The sequence below is a fragment of the Mus caroli genome, unplaced genomic scaffold, assembly GCF_978045245.1.
Source record: "Mus caroli unplaced genomic scaffold, Mus_caroli_1 scaffold_14, whole genome shotgun sequence".
Classification (NCBI taxonomy): Eukaryota; Metazoa; Chordata; class Mammalia; order Rodentia; family Muridae; genus Mus; species Mus caroli.
The window spans coordinates 79359324-79382803 of NW_028227269.1; the positions used below are offsets into that span (position 1 = coordinate 79359324).

The 23480-nt window shown below is 45.5% G+C and overlaps 1 protein-coding gene across 5 annotated transcripts in view; it reads left to right on the forward strand.

Moving 5' to 3' along the window:
* The window catches only part of Susd6 (sushi domain containing 6), an 89225-nt gene extending 70835 nt beyond the window's left edge, over window positions 1-18390 (forward strand). For all 5 annotated transcript variants that reach the window (XM_021179027.3, XM_021179026.2, XM_085830514.1 and 2 more), the window contains 4 exons: window positions 5808-6005; window positions 7687-7822; window positions 11614-12041; window positions 14664-18390. In XM_021179027.3, the coding sequence (XP_021034686.1) occupies window positions 5808-6005; window positions 7687-7822; window positions 11614-12041; window positions 14664-14689 (788 nt within the window). In that variant the 3' untranslated portion in view covers window positions 14690-18390. The remainder of the gene's footprint in view (window positions 1-5807; window positions 6006-7686; window positions 7823-11613; window positions 12042-14663) is intronic.
* The last annotated feature ends 5090 nt before the right edge of the window (window positions 18391-23480 follow it).

A 23480-nucleotide genomic window follows, 5' to 3' on the forward strand; every position in this document is an offset into this window, starting at 1 on the left:
TAGAACTAAATACTGCTGTCAAGTAAGGCTCAAAGAAGTCAGGGCAGTTGACAGGACATAGAGTGGACCCTTAGGTCAAACTCAGATTCATTTGTTCCACACTTAAGACCATGCTCTGATTCCCTTCTGGCCTGATCCTGTTAGGCAAGTAGTGTCTTTTCATGATTAGCTGGATACTGGTTTAGAGAATTAGAGATTTTCTACTAAGTATTTACTATCACTTCAGATTCATGAAGCACTGGGGAACAAACATGAGCAGAACAAATCCCTATCCTAAGGTGTGGACACCGAGTGGGGAAATGAAGGAAGAGCGACCCTGTGGAAAAATAAATGCAAAACCAGTATGGTAGTAGTTTCTCAAGAGAGATGAAGTTGTTACGGGAATACAGAAGAAAAATAATAAAGCTACTACTTACTAAACAGTATATAACAGACCCTGTACTGGGTACTTGTCCTATATATTAGTATTGATCTTCACAGTAACTTTTTCAGGTAGATACCTTTGTGTCCCCTTGTTTTAGGAAACTGAGGGATAAATCTTCATAAGACTGTGTAACGGGTAACTTTTAAAGGCAACAAACAAGCTAGGCATCTAATTCCAGGCCCACACAGGCAAACTCCTGATCTCTGGCAGTGGCTGGAGAGATGCTCAGAAGCTACAGCCTGAGCATCTGAAGTGCAGAAGTAGGAGTTTCAGCTGGGTTTGTGTGCTTTAAGGTCAGGATCCTTGGCCAAAGATAAGAACACTTTATTCTTAATGACTAAGGGGGTTTTGTGGTTCTCTCCAGGTAACAAGGATTGCCATGGGCAATAAAAGAAAATGCATTTCCTTCTCCATCAGAGGCTACTGGTTATGAGAGGATGGGAGGCAGAGGAGTCCAGCTCTAAAACAAGGACAGTCTGCCAGAGAGACCTATCTGCCAGTTGCTGATGTCCTAGAACTGGGCTTGGGTTAGGCCTTTCTGGGGAAGATGATGTGGGCTGCAGGGAAACAGCCTAGGCCTGTGTGGTTCCTCTCTCTGCTCTCCCATCCCAGCACAGTACCACACCCTGAGAAAGACTTGAGCTATGGCAGACTGGCCCTACCCCCAGCGCGTGGGAAGTTCTCCTAAGAAAAGAGATTCTGGCTGGACAATGGCCTTCCTGTCTGCTGCTGGGAAGGTTTGTTTCCTATGAGAAGGTTGCAAATGGCATGAGACATCATGTTGATTCCCTCTCATGCAGCCTGTTTTAGACTTTTGACTACTCAAGTGGTGACTGGTAATGCAAAAGGCCAGGAGACCCATTCAGAAGCCACCCTGGTGTCTTCTAAGTAATAATATTGCTGTCCATTGAAGGAGCTCTTTCCTGCATGCACACAAGATTGCTGTCAGCCTTTCATACTCTGAGGTCAGTTTAAAACCACATAGCTATAGGATTTTCAAAAGTGAACCTCTCTAAAAGCTGTTGAGGCTAGCCACATACACATTTGACTTCAGACAGATTTTTCAGAGTGACTTCAGATGTATTTTAGTTTAGTGATGACATAAGTGTTTGCTTACAGTATCCAGGTTGTCCTTGTTGCTGGACTCCACTGAGACACCTATGACCTGGTGAGGTTTGGAAGAGAAGCTAGGCTCTGAGACCCCCTGATATGTTGCACCAGCCTTGCCTTCTGGGTAGCATTGAACAAGCATCTTAACCTCTCTTCCTTAATTTGCTCATCTGTATCTCTATTGTGTTCGGAGAGTATATTGAGAGGGGGGAGGGGGAAATGTATATATTGTGAAAGATAGGGAGTTCCACATGTAAACTGTAAACTGCTTAGAGTAGTGCTTGGCATATATCAGTAAGCATGAACTGTTACGACTCTGCTTTGAAGGAGAGTCTTCAAAGAAGCCTTTGACCACCACCAGATGGTTACCCCCGCATCTCTCTGTCTCCCCTCCCTCCCTCCCTCCCTCCTTCCCTCCCTCCGTCTGTATTTGTGATGCTGTAATTTCAACTTGTTTGGGATACTTTTCACCTTCTCTTTGAACAAGGTATGGACAGGTCCGCCTTGGGGAAAATCACTCAACTCAAATGAATGAGCCTCCTTGTCCTCGTGTGAAATGGTTCATGTAGAAGGAACTCAGGAAAGTGGTGCATCTAGGAGCTGTGTACACTACCTACATACAAAAAAACACAAGTTTACTTTCTGTGATCCCCTTTTCTTTTCTCTGGCTCTGCTGTTAACAAACTGGAACTAGAAATTGAACCTTTTTATCAAGAAAGTTTTACAGTGAGTAAACGTCCCTCTTCTAAATAACTTTAAAGGGTCCTCTGCTAAATGTTGGGGTTTTTTTACATGCCTGTCTTCCTTCCTTCCTTCCTTCTTTTTTTTTTTTTTTGACAATGCCTCACTGTGTAGCCTAGATTGTCCTTGAACCCAGAACCCTCCTGATGCTAGAATTATAGGAGTGAGGTACCACACCTAGTTATGTCTCATGCTCTAGCATGTAGATCTTTCTGTTTTTGGATCCACAAACCTATCTTCCAATACTTCCAAGAAATCTTCACAAAGACTGCTGACCATTAACAGTAGCCTTTACTAGCCCTATGTTATTTAGCTTTCTGTTATTGTGGGAAAAAAAAATAACCAAGAAAAGCAACTTAAAAAAGAGGAAAGGAGTTTATTTTGGCTACCTTTTCAGCCCAGTCACTTGAGCCTGTAGCAAGGCAGAACATCATGGTAGAACACATGATGACACAGAGCTGGCTTTACCTAGAGTTAGCCAGGTAAAGGACAGATGGGAGTAGAGTGAGGGAAGGGGAGGAAAGAGGACATACTGTGAACAGGCCAAGGAATTAGGACCGTAGGCTCTATTCATAGTGTCATGCTCTGCCTTGGTGTGATCTTTATAGCCCTCCTTAAAGACATGTGGAAAGGACTCGCTCTAATTTTTTGCTGGAATTAGAGCCAGGTAGGACAATTACAGTACTATTTCAGCTCCGCTCTCTAGAACTGATGCTTGGGCCTGGGACCCTCTTTTTCTCCCCTCCCCTACTCTCAGTCCTCAGGAGTTTCTCTCTGGCCATCTTGTCAGCACCTTCATTAAACACATTTTTTTAAAAAAATTGATATTTACTTATGTATTTATATTATTTATATGAGTGTTTTGTATCCGTATATGTGCTTGTGAACCCTGCAGCTCCTGTCTTTGACAGTGTGGTCTTTTCTTTGTAGCTGTTAGCCAGAAACCTCTTTTGTTAAGTCTTTTGAAAGTATACTAGAAGCCAGGCGTGGTGGCGCACACCTTTAATCCCAGCACTTGGGAGGCAGAGGCAGGCAGATTTCTGAGTTCGAGGACAGCCAGGGCTACACAGAAAAACCCTGTCTCAAAAAAAAAAAAAAAGAAAGTATACTAGATATTTAAATATATGCCTGCCTACAAACCTCCAATCCCTTAGAGACTGGAGCCTGCATACCCCTATTTTCTATAACTTATATTTGTTTTGAAAGGGTTGAGTATCTTTGGAGGGAGCTGAGTGACCAGAGCAGAATAAGACATCTGTCTTTTCATTGTACATGTTATTTTTAGCTCTATACCACATATATACTGATATCCTATGTATTTATAGGGTTTACAAGGGAAGAAAATGTATAGCAGAGTAGGCTTGGCTCTAGAATTCTAGCCCTTTCTCTGAGATCCTCTTCCATGTGTACTGGCCTGCTTTGGTGTGGGTCCTGCCTGCTCTCAGGAGCTGGCCAGAATGTTCCGTATTAATTATGCCAAGGAAATGAACCAGTTAGACACAGTCTATAGAGAGCCAAGAGTCAGTCAGAAGGTCTGAGGGGCTTACTACTCAGTGGACAGAAGATGGAAAATGAAATAGTAAAGCAACTGTTTGCTTGCCAGCTGTATGAATGATTTGGCCACCACTTAGGGAACTACAGCAATATTTTCACTCACTTCTCTCCTGTTTAGGACTTTAAGCCAGGTGGGTGGTAGGGATGTCAGAGGTGTATCCTTTAAGGGGACAGGGACTCATACTTGGATTCATCTTCTGGTGTCATAGTTTCTGCTGGACTTTTAGATCCTTTGGCAACTTTTAAAAAATTGCTGAGCTGGAACAGTAGCTCAGCGGGGAATGTATACTACTATGTGTGAGGTCCTGGGGTCCATCTGCAGTACTGCCGAAGGATCAAATGAAGGGAAAGTGAGGGGGACATTTGGGATAGCATTGGAAACGTAAATGAAGAAAATACCTAATAAAAGTAAATAAAAAATATTTATTAAAAAAATAAAAGGGAAAGTGAATGAAATTGTCTCTGATGGTGTGCTTGTCTAGCCAGCGTGGACAAGTCCCTAATTCAGTCCCAAGCACCTGCCCAAGAACAATTATAACCGCACTTAAATGATGAAACAAAAGAAAATGGCACATTTTCTACCTACCTCTAGGGATGTGCAACCTGAGGGCAGGATTGTTTTCCATCTGACACTTTCCCCCAGCCAGACTTGATGTCAACTGCATAATAGCATCTGGGTCGGGTGGGGGGCTAGCTACAAGGGCACAGCTACAGAATGTGGTCCATGGGATGTTCACATGGGAGGGAGCCAGGGCCTTTTCCTGCTAGTCAGACACGCCTGTGTGATTCCCAGTCACTTGGAGCTGTTAGAGGAAGTGAGAAGAGGAAATGGCCATTCTGATCCCACATGGATGGATGTCTCTGTGATACGAGGGACAGGCTAGCAAGGAGTCAGCAAGATGAATTTCCTTTGGAAAAAGCTTTGTTGTATCTTGTGATTATAAAAGATTTGGAAAGTTGGAGGTAACGAGTGCCTGATCATGTTGCCTTCGCCAGGCTTGACTTCAGTGACTCCTTAGTGCCCCCATTGACTAGGCAAGGGTAGCTAGACACACCACCTTGTATTGCCTGGCTTGGGATTCAGTTCTATAATCTGTCTGAGATAGAAATAGTTTTCCATCTCCTAAGAGCTGCTTGGTCCCTCCAGCTCCTGTGACACCCTTTCTAAACCAACATCCTACCACACCTGTTTGCCATCTCTTTAGTTAACCAATTTGAGGTGGTGAAAGGAAGTGATCTTGGTATACATAAACTTATAAACCAATCAGCTCATGGGATAGGGATTAGGACTCGGGAAGAAGAGCTGGGGTTAGAATCAAAGGGCCTGACTCTGGTCCCAGGTTGACTGCCCCCTGCCCCAATCTTGGCTAAAAGTTGCTTCACTTTTGTAGGACTTAGTATCGTCATCATTAGAGGGAAGAGATGATAACTATCTCACAGAACCCTAAGAGATGATGATGACTTTAAAACTAGATTGTCATACCTAGAAGGAAAATGTGGGATTTACTGTGGGATAAAGGCAAGTGAAGCCTAGCAGACAAAAGAAGATGCACAGGACGTTGGAAGCCTCCCAGGAAAGCTCTCTGAGATCTTCACGGAAGCCAAACTCATCCAGGGAGTCTTTCCTGGAATTGATGTTGTAAACAGCCTAAAACTTAGCCTAGTGAGTTGCCTACTTTATCCCCACAGTCTGACTCACTGTTAGTGGATGCTGTTAGAATCAAGTGCAAATTACAGCAGGTACAGAACTTTTCTGGAGTCTGCTGGCCATTGGTAGGGAGAGAAATACTGTAGGCAGCCAGACTGACCAATTGCTGGTACATTTCCCTCAGTCTCGGTGACAACTTGAATTCCATACTAGTTCAGTAGGCTTTCCCAAGGACGGTTCTATGTCCCCTTGTGATTTGGGGCCATGCTACTAAGACAAGATACCCATTTGAAAGCCTCATTGTAGCGCCATCTCCCTCTGTCTTTGCAGTGTGTCCTCTGCCCCCAGAGCCAGAGAATGGTGGCTACATTTGCCACCCCCGGCCTTGCAAAGACCCCTTGACAGCAGGCAGTGTCATCGAGTACCTGTGTGCAGAAGGCTACATGTTGAAGGGTGACTACAAATACCTGACCTGCAAAAATGGCGAGTGGACGCCAGCCATGGAGGTTAGCTGTCATCTCATTGAAGGTCAGTCTGCAAGTAAAACCGGGTGCTGCCTGGGTTCTGCTTTTTCCCTGGCTCCTGGGGAGTGGCACATGCTTTCTCAAGAGCTCCCTTAGGCTGTGTTAAAAGCCATTTGGCCTCTCAGCCTCTGTGGTAATTCCATGTCTTTGTGGAAGTCCTTGGGTTTGCTGGCGCATGCCATGTTACATTCCTCTGAACCATTGAGGGGCTCTGTTTCTTTATTGAGGCATCTGCTTGACTGTGTAAAACTCCTTTGAGGTCAGGATTTCTGTTTGACTAATCAGGTGCTGATACCCTTAGGCAGGGTTCTGCTAGCACAGAGAGCAGTGAGCACAGCACGAACACATTTTCCAGTGTCTCTTCCATTTCATTTTTCCCCTTAAAGAGTCCTTTTTCCTTCCTGCCTCCTCTTGTCTTACATGACAGGAAAATGCAGGTTTCTAAAGGGAAATGTGTGTCGTATAGCCATCTCTGTGCTTCATTCACAGTTGGGCTTCAAGACCAGAGCATGCTTAACCAGTAACACCTCAGAGGGTGGTGGGAATTGTAGGCTTAGATTTTTTTAAAATCTATTTTTAATAAGGGTTTTTAAATGTTTTAATGTCCCTTCTAGCCCATCACCCACCTGAGGCAGTGAAAGAAAGGTTAATAGAGCAAAGGAGGGTGTGGACCTTTTTAGAAATACTTCTTTGGAGCAAATCTAATCTTGCGTTGTCAGGAGATCAACAGTAAAGTTCACACAAATTAGTAGCAACTCAATCCATTTGCAAACACCATTTACAAATCAGTAACAGCAGGACTCATAAACATCATTTATGAACTAGCCACAGCATGTCAATCTAGAAGAAAGCACAAGTCTCTATCAGTTGGCCCAAGTCCTCTGAAATGGGAAGAAGCCACTGAAATACCACCAGAAGTTTTTTGGTGTGTTTCTCTCTATGAAGTCATGACAAATGATGACCAATAAAGAATGATCAGGTACCAATACCACCCAGAGTTGTCAGTGAAAGCCAGTGTTGACCAGCAAAGAGTGGCAGGGCCATACAAACCATACAAACCATACAGCACCATCCACTGTCAAACATCACGTCTTCTTTCAACCATCTGCTCTAGCAAAATACCATAATGCCCTTTTTCTGGGCTGCCTACAGAAAGACACCACGTGTCTGCTTCAGCAAAAACATTCTTTTGTAAGATAGTTTCTAGAAAAATATCACATGATACATTCAAGTCTCTAAAGAAACCAGAAATTTTCACTTCAGGGAACCAATATAGGGCTTACAGTGATGGCTGATGGGCTTAGGACAGGAGCTTATTATTGCCCACTTAATTACCCTGCTACTGGGGTGGGGGGGGGGGGAGGAAGGGGGATGCGGAATATGGTGGAACTCAAGGTGGTAGAAAAATGTGGCTCTTTTGATGGTTGAAATTCACCAGCTAGCTAGTGAGTTTAGATACCAGATGGACTTCAAAGGCTAGAATGAGGAGGGGTCTTTTACTCAGGAAAAGGAAATGTTTCCAAAACACCATACATGCATAAAGCCACTTTATAAGATTTCCCTAAAAAGGCCCAGCCGTCAAATAAATGCTTCTTTATTGTACCATGCAGGGGATAATTAACTATTTCATTTGTAGAGTTCATGTTTTGTGTTTATGATGTGTTTATGATGGCTTGTTTTCTTAGACAAAGAAACCCATGCACTTGGGGTCCCTGCACTGTCCATAGTGGCTTCCACTGCCAGCTCTGTGGCACTCATTCTCCTCCTCGTGGTGCTGTTTGTACTGCTGCAGCCAAAGCTGAAGTCTTTCCATCATAGCAGGTGAGTTAGTCAAGCATCCCCATGATGTCAACCTGGGACCAGTTATAAGAAGCTACTAGTTTATAGCTTCTGCTAGTCTGTATCTTTGGGAAGTAGAGAGGAGGGTACAGTTGTGTGTTAAACTCATGCATGTGCGTGGCACTGCCCTTTTTTGGTGCACATTCTTTACTTTGATTCTTTTGGGAACAGGCAAAGAAACTGAGATGTTCAAATAATATCTCAGAATGATTGCAAAATTGAGATTTGAACCTACATATCTGTTCAATCTCAAAGACATGGCTTTTCTGTCTCATCACTGTCTCTGGTGTTTCCAGCAGCATCGGCACCACTCCTGAGATGCTTTGGAGCTAAGACACAGTAATAGAAAGTACAGCCCTCTGTGTGGTGCTGATACATGCTTGTGTTTGTAAGCTACCTCTTCTTGCTCCTGGCTTCTAATCCTTAGTGCACCTCAGCTTCCCTCCTATCCTCATGTATTTGGTTTGGAGTGGGATCCTGGTCTTATCATTTTCTAGAAAGCTTCTCAGATAGTTATGATGTGCAGTGAGAATCCAGGACATGATACCATTGTGAAATTAGAAGTGGGTTTTCTTGTCTACATATTCTCCTTTTTCTCTCATAGTACATTGTTTGTTGTTTATCATCCTATACTTGGGAGATGGGGGTGGCAGATGGTGGGGCCCTGGTGGGAGTGACCCTGAGTATATCTCTGATAAGAGACTTTTTTCCTGACCTGCCTTGGCTTCTGTAGTTGCTTAACCATTATGGGTACTTCATGCCTTTGAAGAATATAGATCGTTTATATTCATTCATAGCCCTACATCAGTCATTGTCTTAGCTCTCAGGAACAGCTATCCAGACTAAACCACATTCTGTAAAATGCTCCAGATGTGACACATACAGACGTGGACTCCCCTGAAGTGAATTTCTATACAGGAATGGGATTTTCCCTTTCTCCTGTTTTGTTTGGAAGGAAGGAGGAGTAGCAATTTTTTTTTTTTTAAGATATATTTGTTAATTTTGTGAGTGCTCTATCTGCATTTACACCTACACACCAGAAGAGGGCATTAGATCCCAGTATAGATAGTTATGAGCCACTATGTGGTTGCTGGGAATTGAACTAAGGATCTCTGGAAGAATAAACTATGTTTTTAACTTCTGAGCCATCTCTCCAGCCCAGTAACAATTGTTTTTAAAGTGATATTTTGAAGGGAACTATTTATTTGAAAACAGTGAGCTATTTCCATGTCAAGACACACTGTTCTAATCTCTTTTCCATCTAAGCTAGGCAGTTTAATTTTCTCTGTAACCAGTGAATCTGTTAAAAGTAACCAGTTGATTCTTTTTTGCTTAAGTATAAAACTGATTGGGTTTGTCTGAGTACCAAATGCATGTTACAAGCACTACTTTAAAAAAATATACCAGCTGGGCAGTGGTGGCACACACCTTTAATCCCAGCACTCAGGAGGCAGAGGCAGGTAAATCTCTGAGTTCAAGGCCAGCCTGGTCTAAAAGTGAGTCCTAGAACAGCCAGGGCTACACGGAGAAACCCTGTCTTTAAAAAACAAACAAACAAAATATGTATTTTTAATTATATTTACTAGTTTTGTGAGCATATGCTATACCATGAAAAATTTACTTCCCATCCAAAAATCTCTGGTTATTTTAGGGATGCTAATTTTCTTTATTACATATATTATTTGAGTTGGGCAATATAGATTGTGTCTGCCAACTACAGGAAAAGAAATAAAGTTACCCACTGAGCAATGGTAGTATAGGCTGACATCTGACACTGTGCCTCATCCTCATCTATGTAGAGTTCTTTATTAAATTTAACCTAAATTTAGTTATATATAAGAATATATAATTACACATATCTAAGTTGGTGGGGCATCCTATTACAGAGCTGGCATGGATACTTCAAAACTGCCAAGGTCAAGGCTGGAGAGATAACTCAGCAGTTGAGAGCACTGACTACTCTTCCAGAGGTGCTGGGTTCGATTCCTAGCATCCACATGATGGCTTACAGACATCTCTAACTCCAGTTCCAAGATACCTAACACCTTATTCTGGCCCCTGAGGGTGTTGCATCCATGTGGCATACAGAACAGCCATGCACAAGATATTTTTAATTTTTTTAAATGTCTGTGTATAAAATAAAACTAGTGAATATTCTAAATTAATGGAAATGAAAGGGACAGAACAACTAGGCATAGAGTGTATGTGTCATAGTTTGGGTTACTTGCTGTGATGAAACACCATGACCAAAAGCAAGTTGGAGAAGGGTTTACACTTCCCCATCTGTCTTAGGGTTCTGTTGCTGTGAAGAGACACCATGACCAAGGCAACTCTTATAAAGGACAGCATTTAATTGGGGCTAATTTACAGTTTCAGAGGTTTAGTCCATTATCATCAAGGCAGAAAGCATGCCATGCATGCAGGCAAATGTGGTGCTGGAGAAGGAGCTGAGAGCTCTGTATCTTGATTCATAAGCACCCAGGAGAGACTGGCTTCTAAGCAGCTAGGAGGAAGGTCTCAAAGCCCACCCCCACAGTGACACACTTCCTTCAACAAGGTCATACTTACTCCAATAAGGCCATACCTCCTAATGTGCTACTCTCTGAATCAAGCATATTCAAACCACCATAACGTCCATAGTTCATCACTGAAGGAGGTCCGGAGAGGATTTCAAACAGGGCAGGAACCTGGAGACAGGAGCTGATGCAGATGGAAGATTGCTGCTTAATGGCTAGCTTAACCTACTTTCTTATAAGTAAAACCCAGCACCATCAGCCTAGGGATGACCTTCCCTCATTTTTCAAGTGGGGATCCCTTTTCTCCTATGCCTCTAGCCTGTGTTAAGTTGACATAAAATTAGTCAGCATTGTTTGTTTGATTCTGGATAAAAACAACAGAGCCACAGTGGATAAGTTTGCAGACAGTTTGGGAAGTCTGTATTATAACACACCATTGTTAAGTTTCTGGAATACAGTGTTATAGCTGCATGGGAAAAGAAGTCCTGAGGCTAATACAAATTATGGGATGGATGTGCAGTATCTAGGCTACAGTTATGACCTCAGCAGGAGTATACACCAGTGTCACCGCTAGACTATGCAGGGGGCTTTATGTAGACTTGGCCACATGTTCTTTCCTGCATTTGTGTTAAAATTCTTTTTTTAAAGGACAGATTCTTCTTATGTAGACCAGATTGTCCCAAAACTCCTATATCTGCCTCCCAAGTGCTGGGATTAAAAGCATGTGTCACAAGACCCAGCAGCATGTTCTGTTTTACTTATGTATATGGGTGTTTTGCCTACATGTATGTCTGTGCATGATATATGTGCCTGTACGTACTGAGACTAGAAGAGCATATGGGATTCCTTAGAATTGGAGTTACAGCTGGTTGAGCACTGCTGTGTGGGTACTGGGAATCAAACTCCGAGTCCTCTAGAAGAGCAGCCAGCACTCTCAACCACCGCTTTCCATCCTTTCCAACCCCAAGAACACAGTCTTTTGAAGTATGTAAAACTGGAATCAATCCCCAGTCCACTCCTTACCAGCTTTGTGACAGTTGAGCAGTTCCTTAACTCCTCTGAGCCAAGCCTGCATTTTTGGTGAATCCCTAGGTGGAAGGGTTCAGGTGAGGGTCCAGTGTACTTAGTGTTTAAAGTACCTTGTACTTACTGGCATATAATAAGTGCTGGGAAATGATGAGTTGTGTTGATACAACATCATTTATTCAACTCTGTGTTACTCAGGTTCTTCTTTTGTTTTTTTCTTTTCTGATCCAGGCGTGAACAGGGGGTTTCTGGGGATCAAGTCTCCATTATGGTGGATGGTGTCCAGGTTGCACTACCTTCATATGAGGAAGCTGTGTATGGAAGTTCTGGTCACTGCATGCCACCGGCTGATCCCAGAGTACAGATTGTTCTGTCAGAAGGGTCTGCACCTAGTGGGAGGAACATGCCGAGGGAACAGCAGCTGCAAGGCCAGGCGGCCTGCTCTTCTGCAGGTGTAGAGGACGAGGCCCCGGGCCATTCTGGGCTGTGTGAAGCCTGGGGTTCCCAGGGCTCAGAGACTGTGATGGTACATCAGGCAACCACATCTTCCTGGGTGGCCGGCTCAGGGAGCAGCCGGCCGACACACAAAGACACTGCAGATTCAGAAAACAGTGACATACAAAGCCTTTTATCCCTCACATCAGAGGAGTACACAGATGGTAAGTGGTCTTTGCTAAACACGAATTACTAGATGTTAGAATCCTTACTGGGAGTGAGGAAGCTCTGTGGGCCACTCTTAACAATTGGTGTATTTTCAGGAGGTGAGAGCTAATACAGTGTTAGCCTACAAAGTAGGACTTGGTCCTCAGAATGCCAGGTAGAGCTTTGGGCTCTTTTCATTGTTATCTGTGACTTCTGATGGCTGTCAGACTATTCATAGCCATAGGCTCTGCTAAACCAACTGGATGGGGTTCAGGGTATAGGACTGTCAAAAAGTTTTATGTTCATGAAAGGCAGAAAATAAGAGCCTGGCATGGTGGCGCGCGCCTTTAATCCCAGCACTTGGGAGGCAGAGGCTGGCGAATTTCTGAGTTCGAGGCCAGCCTGGTCTACAGAGTGAGTTCCAGGAGAGCCAGGGCTACCCAGAGAAACCCTGTCTCGAAAAACAAAAGAAAGAAAGGCAGAAAATAGGAGACCTTGGTGGTACTGCAGAGAAAACAGTAGTCGGCTTACCTTGTAGAGAAGACAGCTGCTTCATTCTACACAGAAGTATCCTGCTGGTTTCCTTGTATTGTCTATCGCAGTCAAGCTAGCAGTTAAGTGAGTGGTAGACTGTCCCCATTTTACAGATGGAAAATATGGGACCTAGTTTCACTTGTCTTTTCTCCACTGGTAATCGACAGGTGAGATTTAAAACTAAATGACTGTGGCTCTAAACTAGCATTCTTAACCTTACAGTGCCATATTGGCTCCCAGATAACTAGTTCCTTTTGTGTCAAAGTGACCATGGAGTGCAGTGGTTACCTATTGGCAGTCTTCCTTTGCCAGAGCATGGAGAGTGTAACTATAATTTGAAGCAGTCACTTTAAAGAATATCCCAGTATAGTTCCTGATTCAGACAAAACCTAGAAACTTCATGTTGACAGTAACACTCTGCCTTCATAATGCCTTTCTGAAGGAGCCCAGAGGATGGAGGCCACGTCTAACACTTTGAAATGTGTCTGTCAGTAGCTTGCCTTCTTTTCTCTTTGTTGGAGAGAGATGACAAGGGTGCTATAAGTAACTGACCCAGTTTGGATGCGGCATTCAGTTACCTCTGGACCGTTAGGCATGCATTTTATGAGATGTGGCTAAGGGCACATAGGTTCCCTGCTCTTTCTTGATGGCTACTTGTTTGTGTAGTAAACAAGTTTTTGGTTTGGGAGCTGTTGTTGTAGTTGTTGTTGTTGATGTTGATGTTTTCAGAGTCAGGGTTCCTGCATAGCCCAGGCTGGCTCAGAGACTACTATCCTGTTACCCTAGCCACAAGTGGCTGATTGCAGGTGTTACTGTGTAGCCTTGGCTATCTGAAACTCACTGTGTAAATGAGAACTGGTCTCAAAACTCCCAGAGATTGCTCTGCTTTTGCCTCTAATTAAAAGTATTCTGCTGGAATTAAAAGTATGTGCCATTACACCTGGTCTGAGCAAAACTTTTTGAAAGCCACATCTTGTGGATGAGGTTTCAGATCTGATGCAAACAGGAAGTACTCTCTCTGTTGCAAGGAGTATCAGTAGGAAAGTCAGTGAGGCCTGCACTAGAGAAATCATGGAATCAATAATTGTGGTGCTAGCCAGATATGGTGCCTCGGGCCTGCAGTCAGCATTTCAGAGGTTAAGACAAGAACCACAGTCAAGGGTAGTTTGGACTGCATAGACCCCGTCTCTCAAATACAAAAATAAGGCCAGCAAGATGACTCAGCAGGGAGAGGCGCTTGCTACCAAGCCTGATGATCTGAATTTGGTTCCCAGTCCCCACATGGTAGAATGGGAGAGCTGACTCCCAAAATTTGTTCTCTGACCTGCAGGTATAGATGCACGTCATCACATAGTTCCTGTGGCGTGTGGATGTACACATGTTAAAAGGAATGAATAAATATATAATGAAGTTTTTTTTTTTTTTTTTGGTTTTTCGAGACAGGGTTTCTCTGTGTAGCCCTGGCTGTCCTGGAACTCACTTTGTAGACCAGGCTGGCCTCGAACTCAGAAATTCGCCTGCCTCTGCCTCCCTCCCGAGTGCTGGGATTAAAGGCGTGCGCCACCACGCCCGGCTATGAAGTTTTTAAAAGTACAATAATGAAAAGAAATTGAAGAAGAACTCATGCCATGATGAGGACACCAGTGTTGTTAAGACAGATTCAAGATCTTAAAGCATGGCTCTAGCACTTCTCCCCTCTGGTGACATATGAGAAGACCAAACCCACTGGTTTGGTCAAAATGATTTTTCCAGGTTCACACAGATGACAAGTGGCTTTTTTAAAAAGGTAGAACTTTGTAGCTTCTTAGAGCAAGGTTAGAGAAGAATCAAAAGTAACTAGACCAGCAGAGAACAGAATCAGGGTTATGTTGGTGGGACCAGAAGGTGTTTGGATACCAGGCTTAGCATTGGGATTTTATCGTACAGGCAGTGGGAGAATAGAAGCAGAAAGGCCAGAAATAGAAAGCAGGAAAATTTGACTAGCTTAGACATGTACAGCTCATTTCTTTAAATGAGCACTGTTTGGGACTCTCTAGGGTGGAGTTGGAAGAGATACTGAAAGACGCCCTTAGGTAACTGCTGTACTTCCCTCCCTGTCTCTACAGATATCCCACTGTTGAAAGAAGCATGAGGGCTGCCGCTGGCCTCTGTCCTCTCTGCCCGTCCTCTCTCTTCCTGTGGGTTTGAGTACCATGTCCTCTCTAGCTGCCCCACCTGGATGCCTGAACTGCCACCTGTGTATCTCTGTGTACCTGAGAGCCTGCAGGCCACCTCGCTGGATACTCAAGAAAGATTCTCACCATCTGCCCACTGGACAGCTGGAGGACCTGGCCGTTTGCCTGGCCCAGCCTTCCCATCTGTCAGGGATGTGTCTGAATGTGCTGGATTGAACCTCCCCTTCCCCTCAGCCTCTGGGTCCCTTCCAGCCAGCTCTTGGTGGCAGCCCCACAGCCATGAGGGCCTGAGCACTGCTGTGTTTACTTGTGCCTTCCCCACCCTGTCCAGGTTCCCTGTTGTGCAGGTGGGTTGCTATCCCCAGGCCTTAGTGGCTGCTGCCACCTGTACCCCAGGGCCAGGCCTGAGGCTGCAGAAACAGATTGAAGAGTAGTAAGGCACTCAAAGCAGGAATAGCTCGTGCTGGGTCCAGAATGTGGGTCCCTGAGCTTGCCCTGTGTGTTGACACTGATGGCGGCATCTTCCTTAACTGAGGACAGAGGTTTGGGAAGTCATGCCAGAACTGCCCAGCACTCAGCTGACCAGCGCTCGTGCAGGTTGCTGGCTCTTTTGAGAGTTTCTAAGAAGCACCCAGAAGACCTGTGAGAGGAGGAGAGGTGTCAGTTACTGATTGTCTTCCTAATACTCACGTTCTCACTTCCTGCTTCCAGCACTGGCTGCCTTGGCCTTGGTTTCTGTTCCTGGATAAGGGGAAGCTGCATGCCGTTTCCTGGACTTCGTCCTAGGTAGCTCTGGCTTCCTTGCAGCCCACAGAATCCTGAGATTTGCTGAGATGCCAACAAAAGCTCATTTGGCTTTTGGCAGTCTGGGCAAGTTGCCCCTTTTTAGGTTTGTGGTGATGGAGGGGAGGCTGATAGGTACAGACCAAGTCCCCGGGGGCTGCAGGCAGCTCCGGCAGGTCCTGAGGATCCTCCTCATCACGGTCATGTGCCTTAGTAACTGTGCCCAGGAAGTGGCCTGCTGTGCCACTGCTCCCGCTCCGTTCTCTCCTCCCTGCCTTTCCACGTCATCGTTGACAAGCCACTCCTTATTTTCCCTGCCAGCTGATAGAGATGGTGGGTACCCAGAAACCTGACATATAGGTCCTGGGAGTGGGAAAGTACTGGCCTAGAAGAAATGCTCCAGCCATTTCCAGCCTCCTATGGCCCTGTACTGAATGCTGACAAGTCTGGGTAACTGAGCCTCACCAGGCTTCTACCATCTTGAGAAGACAGATGTGGCATCAAGGAATGTGTGGGTTTTTTCTTCTCATCTTTCTTCCTCTTCTTCCTCCTCCTCTTCCTCCTCCTCAAGCCTTGGGGCTGGGAAACTCTTCAGAGCCAGTCCTGGACTGAACCTGTGATGAGCCTCTCTGGGATGGTAAAATAATAAAAGCCCAGTATATTTATAGTTCCTGACACAACAGGGTTAGCTCCAGGCATCTGTGGCCTCAAAAATAGGGGAATGACTTCTCCTAGCCAACTGCCTACTGCCTACTGCCTCCATTCACAATGCACTTTAGTCCCTGTCATGCCTGGCTTCCTGCCACCCTCATCTCCTCTCAGGGTAAGGGCAGTGCCTGCTGTTCCTGCTGGCCACTCCCACACTAACCCAGGAGGCCAGTCCAGTGTGCTCAGTGTCCAGACAAGTATGGTTGGCTGAGGAATGAGCTGGAAAAGGTGCTTAGACTAGACGACTAGAACACCCCTAGCAGTTGCTGCCATAGGCTTACCTGGGGGTGGGTTCCAAGGCCCCAAGCCACCTCACCATGGCGCTTCTTCAGCTTCAGTGGTGTCCACCCTCCTCAAGGGAGAGCTGGGCAAGGAGCGCGAGTCTTCTGAGTGGGCCTGCTTCTTTTGCTTACTGCTTTTCTAAAATCTGAGTTCTGTTTTAGTTCTGTGTCATTACCCTGGGCTTTTGCCCCTTACAGATTGCACTTCTTTGGCTTATTATTTAGCCTTGTAGGTGCCTGGCTTTGGCCTTGGGTAAAAGAACCTCCTGGTGCCTCGTTTTCTCTCAGCATCCATTAGCCTGCTCTGGGGAATCACAGGCCCAGGCTTGTCTAAAACTGAAGGATGAAGGGCATCCATGCATCCTCTTGTCACTGGCTTTTAGAAGGTCTGTTCTTGAGGTCTCCCACCTGTTGCTGGCATCTGTGGCTTCTTCCTGCATTGTTTTCTTCTGCAGCAATTTCTTAACCATTAGCCATGTGCTGTGGTTTCTGGGGCATCTGGACTTTGTCCATTACAGACGGACTGGGGACTTAATTGACTTGAAGTGGAGCCTGCTAGAAACAGGGTCAGTGGCAGGTGGCAGGCGGATGGGCAGGAAGAAGCTTCGAGCAAGTGGGAAGAAGCTAAGCAGCCTGCTTTACTGGGCTCACCTCCAGGGGCATCCCGAGACTTGTCCAAAAGAGGCTGTCAGCACCAAAGGACTTTTACACAGGGTTTTTTGGTTTGGGAGATGTTTTTGCTTTTTCATACTTAGACTGACTCAATGCAGGTTTTATATCTTGGTGACTTGCTGTCACATTCTTCAGTTTTCAAGGGCCAGAATGATGAAATAAATAAATAGAAAATTCCGTCCTTCCATGCCTTAGTTTAACAGGTGGGCTCTACCTGCCCAGTTCTGTGTTTTGTGTGAGAACTGTGAAATGGGCAGAGTCCTGCCCACTTTGTGGGTTTGTTTGGTTTCATAAGGCATTTCAATGTACATTCTTCAAGCACTCCATTTGCAAAGAGAACTTAAAGCATACTGTCTTCCCCGTTCATCCTGCCCTCCTCCCTGCACCCCCAGCTTTACAATTCTGTAAAGAAGCCAGGCTACAAGACAGACAAAGGTCTATTTTTCCTGCTTTGAGAGTGGCCAAGTGGGGATAGATGGCAGTTGGCCTTTTTCCTCCCAGTCCTATCAGAGCTCTTGAGTCACTTGGCTTCCTGCATAACAATATCTCCTCTGTTCTGAGGAACATTCTAGCATAGAAAATGGAATATGCTGCAAACATTTCTAGATCCTTCCTCCCTTCCCCCTCCTTAAAGAACAAAGAGGCTAGAAGGGACACACAGCATGCCTACCACACAGCTTAATTCCAGGTATACTTGCACCTGACAGTATAGCTTGAGCCTTCTCTGCAGGGCCTGCTGGGTCTTCTGCAGCCTTAGAGAATATTTTACTTGGCATTTTACTAGGTAGTTGAAAACCTAGTAGAGTTTGAACAAAGCGCACCCCACCCCACCCTTCCTTCACCCAGCAGCAGAGCTCACCATGGGGGATGCAGAGTAGAGCACTTGGATTGCCAAGGAGGGAGAGGAAGTAGTTGAGGGTTGCATGGCTGTATCCACACTGGCCTGGCTTCTTAAGGCTGTGCACCACTATGGGATCCTTTGCAGAATGGTACTCATATAATGGTTTAAACAACACATGCTTAATTGACTGTGCAGGATGTCAATCAATCTGGGTTTGCTTTATTTTATTTTATATATATATTTTTTGGTATCCTGTACATTGCAGTGGGTATGAAGATAGTATTTTAATATTTGTACAAAGTTTAATTTAATTTTAATTGTTCTATGTATATAACTGCATTTCTAAATAATAATAAAAATTCTTATGAAGGCAGATGTGAGATGTAGTCCTTCCCAAAAATAGTTTTTCAGAACTCTAGATGATTGAAGAGAGTAGGTGTGGGGGTTAAGGCTATATGTGCTAGCTTGGCATATGTGAGACCCTAGGTTCAGTCTCCAGCACCACAGAAGGAAGAGGAGGAGAGAGGCGGCTCAGTTGGTAGAGCGTTTGCAAGCGTGAGGACCTGAGTCCGTATCCCCAGAGCTCACACAAAGTGAGGGTGTGGTGGTGTGTTCCTGAAATGAGGACAGACTCAGGAATTGGCTGGCCAGCCAGCCTCCATAATTAGCTCCAGGTTCATAGTCCTTATTCAGGAAAAGATAAAGTTGGACAGCAATAGAGGAAGACACTCAGTGCCATCCTTTGGCCTCTGCTTGTGTACCCACACACATACACTGTACACACACAAAGAGTGGAAGCAGGCAAGAGCTCATGACTAGAGGATGCTCTAGGTCTGAAGAGGCTGCTTGGCAGGTATGGAGACGGGACAGATTCAGAAAGTGTTCATTAAGAACATAGAACCGACAGTTGGGTGATTGATGGGATCGGGGCCATCTTGGGAGAGCACAGATCACTGAGGGCAGTGCAGAGGGAGGGTGACCTGGGAGAAGGACCACCAACTATCACCAGTAGGAAACCATTGTCTCTTGATCAACTGCTTTCCTCTCGGGGTGCCAAACACTTGAGCATCTGATCCTAATATGGTTGGGCTAATGTAGAATGTCAGTTGGGCCAGGAGGGGAGACAATTAACAAGTGCATCATGATTGATATAATCTGGAACCTACAAGAAGATGGGATGGGGCATTCCAAGCCTTCAGATGAAACACAGCTAGGTGTGTGAAGGACCGGTACCATGAGCCTAGACAGGCTGAGCATGGTGCTATCTATATCTGGGCACAAAGGATAGTGTGTGTGTATGGTACAGGCAGTATAGGAAGTTGCATACTAGGCAGTGGGAAAAGGAGAGAGAAAGAACTTGCTCCTGAATTTGAAGAGACAGTGACTTGGACCACAAGGAGGTAATATGGAGAATGGGGAGTCTGGACAGCCCACTAGGGATGTTTGCGCACCCTATGGGCATGGAAATCACCTTGGCAGGTCTCAGTTAATGCCTTAGCATTAACTAAAGTTGAAGGGGTTAGGGGATGGACTCTGACTGCATCTAAAGGATGGATGTAGGGATATAAGACCCTAGTGAGCTGGGTGGATGACAATAGGATCTCTAGGAAGATGGCTGTTGAGATAGAAGTTGGTAAGTTCAGTCAGTACTCTTAACACAGAACAGTTAGGTGACTGGGTGCAGGGGAAAACACATCTCAAGGGTACACAGGCCGGGCGTGGTGGCGCACGCCTTTAATCCCAGCACTCGGGAGGCAGAGGCAGGCGGATTTCTGAGTTCGAGGCCAGCCTGGTCTACAGAGTGAGTTCCAGGACAGCCAGGGCTACACAGAGAAACCCTGTCTTGAAAAACCAAAAAAAAAAAAAAAAAAAAAAAGGGTACACAGATCACTGCCAGCAGTACAGAGGAAAGCTAGACAGAACTGTAGGAAGACCAGGAGTGTGTTGTATGCCTTTAATGTCACCCTTCAGAAGCAGAAGCAAGATTGGGGGTTCAAGGCCAGCCATGACTACAGTGAGACCCTGCCATTAGAATCGGGGAGAGGGGCTGGTGAGATGGCTCAGTGGGTAAGAGCACCCGACTGCTCTTCCGAAGGTCCGGAGTTCAAATCCCAGCAACCACATGGTGGCTCACAACCATCCGTAACGAGATCTGACTGCCTTTTCTGGAGTGTCTGAAGACAGCTACAGTGTACTTACATATAATAAAATCTAAAAAAAAAAAAAAAAAAAAGCAGGGAGAGGTATGTAGGTCAGTGGAACAGCACTTCCCTGGCATCATCAAAGGCCTCAGAAGTTTGAACCCTAGCACCACAAGGAAAGATGTATTTAAGGAAGAAAGCAGTGAGGACTGAATTAAAAACAATTGGGAGTGGTGGTGCATACAGATCTCTGACCTACATAGCAAATTCCAGACCAGCTGGGGATGCATAGTGAAATACTAATGACAAGCGAGGGAGGCAGTTGTGGCGCACACCTTTAATCCCTGCACTTGGGAGGCCAAGGCAGAGGCAGGTGGATTTCTGGGTCTGAGGCCAGCCTGGTCTACAGAGTGAGTTCCAGGACAGCCAGGACTACACAGAGAAACCCTGTCTCAGAAAAAACAAAAAAAAAAAAAAAAAAGGAAATACTAATGATGGTAGATAAATATCTAGATAGATAGACAGACAGACAGACTGACTGATTAAGTGATAATGGAGAACAGATCACAAGACAAAGAAGACAGGTGTGGTGGAGATGTGTTTGAAAGAGTCAAACTCAAAATACAGCAACAGAGTTTCTATGGAGTGCATTCTGGGCTCAGTCTGCACTTCCCTAGTCCCTAGCAACTTACTGGGGCTGAGGCAGGGGTAGGAGTAATGGCATGATGGTGAACGTGAGCTTTATAAATAAAGAAATGGGCTTAAGAGTGTAAATGCTGGGGTAGTGGGATCACAGGTTCAAGGCTAGGTTGGGCTGTATAGCAAGAGACTGTCTAAAACAAAACCCCAAATCAGGGTGATTGGTCTAGGAAGCACAGAATCTTAGGTTCTGTCCTCAGTACTACAATAATGGTTAATAGCAATCAAAAAGTGCGTTATTATAAAGTCACACTGCTATGAAATGATAGAAACTAGAATTCAAATCTGTCTTCCAGCCTTCATTCTTAATATATGCCCCAGGAGCTCTACCTATAACCCCAAGTTACCTCAGGATGCAAGAACAGAAAACCACTCAAAACTAGCTCTACCAAGAGAGCTTGAAGGTTGTTTCCCCAGCCCCCTGGAACTTAGTGACCAAGAGAAGACAAAGCACAGATGATGGTACAGTGGCCATTTGCTTCTCAGTTCTGCAGTTGAAGATACGGAGCTCTCCTGCTATGTGTCTTCTGGCCACCTGGTAGCAGAGCAGGAATGGAGCTGAGTGCCAGAGTATGTTTCTGTCCCACACCCTCAGCAAGTCTGCATTTCTGCTTGTTTTTTTTTTTTTTTTTTTTTTTTTGATTTCTTGAGACAGGGTTTCTCTGTGTAGCCCTGGCTGTCCTGGAACTCACTCTGTTTGAGGCTGGCCTCGATCCGCCTGCCTCTGCCTCCTGAGTGCTGGGATTAAAGGGATGCGCCACCATGCCCGGCTAATTTTTTTTTAATTGAGAAAAAAAACTTTGATACAATGTATTTTTATCACGTCCACCCTACTCCTACCAGATCCTCGTTTCTCTACCCACCCAACTTTATGTTCTCTCTCGCTCCTCTCTCTTTCCCTCCTTCTCCCTCCCCCTCTCCCTCTCTCCTTCTCCTTCCCTCTCTCTTTCTCCCTCGATCCATTTCCCATGTTTCCCCGGCCAGCCAGCCTCTTCCTCTCTTCTCTACCCCCTTCCCCAGATCCTCTTCCTGCCAAAAAAATCTTCCTTCCACTAGGCCTGTCATATGACTGATTCCTCTCGGGGAATCACCCTGCCCTGCTCTCTGAGGTGCTCCCTCCTCCCGCATGACACCACTACCGTTTATCAAACACAACACTTAGGATCTTTCTGCCTCCTCTTCTGCATAGATCCCTGAGTGGAAGAGGGCGGTGCTGGGGGGAGCAGTGATGCCGTCATCCCACTTAGGATTGAGTGCTCCGAAGGTTTGCACTTTATCAAAGTGGCTTTGGGAAGGGCTTGGCTTTGCCCCAGCAGTCAATATGGTTCCTGGTCCTAGGAGAGCCAATCGAGCTGGGAGCCATCCTGCAGCTCCTGTTCTCTTTGTTCCCAAAAACCTTGGACATAGAATAAGCAGCCAAAGGGGAATCTGAACAGCCCACCCCACGGAGGAGTCGGTGGCCTGCCTGCTCAACTAGCCCAGAGAAGAAAAACATAATCGTCAGGTCCTACCCATGCAGTGAAGAAGCTCAACCTTCCTCTCAGTCGCAGGTCTGTCTGCAGGACAAAAGATGTTATTCCTAGGACCCTTGAGTCCCACCAGGGACTGCTGTGTTTTATAAAAAGAAAAGGAGGGCTGGTGAGATGGCTGGGCTGGAGAGATGACTCAGTGGGTAAGAGCACCCGACTGCTCTTCCGAAGGTCCAGAGTTCAAATCCCAGCAACCACATGGTGGCTCACAACCATCCGTAATGAGATCTGACTCCCTCTTCTGGAGTGTCTGAAGACAGCTACAGTGTACTTACGTATAATAAATAAATCTTTAAAAAAAAAAAGATTTATAAAACAAAGCACCCCCTCTCTGCTCTGAGGTGGGATAGACCTGTCCAAAGGGAAAACAAAACAAAACAAAACAAAACAGGAATATGTTTGGTGGAGGTAAGGTATGGTATGGGAGAAGGGGGTGCCTCTGTGGGCCCATGCTGAGGCATCCCTTCCCCCTGAGGGACCAGCCACATGATGGTATAGTATAGCATAGTTTATTCAGGCAATGGGGAGGGAAGGAGAGAGAGAAAGAGAGAGAGACAGAAAGAGAGAGAGAAGAGAAGCTGGCCATGTGCACGTGGAGAGAGAGGGAGGGGTAAGGAGAGAGATGGGGAACAGGAGCAAGAGAGAGAGAGAGAGAGAGAAGGGGGCGAGAGAGAGAGAGAGAGAGAGAGGTACCTGGCTGTTGCCAGGTAATTGTGGGGCAGAGCCTAGACAAAATGCCAACAGGGACATTGGCCTGTGAGAAAGCCACTTTTACAAGGCACAGACCATTTACCCATTTCATAAGTGAAAAAAAAAGAAAAGAAAAGAAGAGAAAAGAAAAGAAGAGAAAAGAAAAGAAAAGAGAAGTAACTCAGACGGGTCCAAGTGCAGCCCAAGACCACCTTAAGTAGCCAGTCTCCCACTGAGCTAGGATTTGAATCCAGGCTCCTGGATTTAACCCCATGGGGACTAGTCACCTCTGTATCCCACTCCTTTGGTCAATACTCCCTGGGAATACCTCCCCCAGCACCTGGCCCTAGTCCATGTATTATCCTGGCAAAAATTTCCTCCCTCTGAGCCCCTGGTTTCCCTCC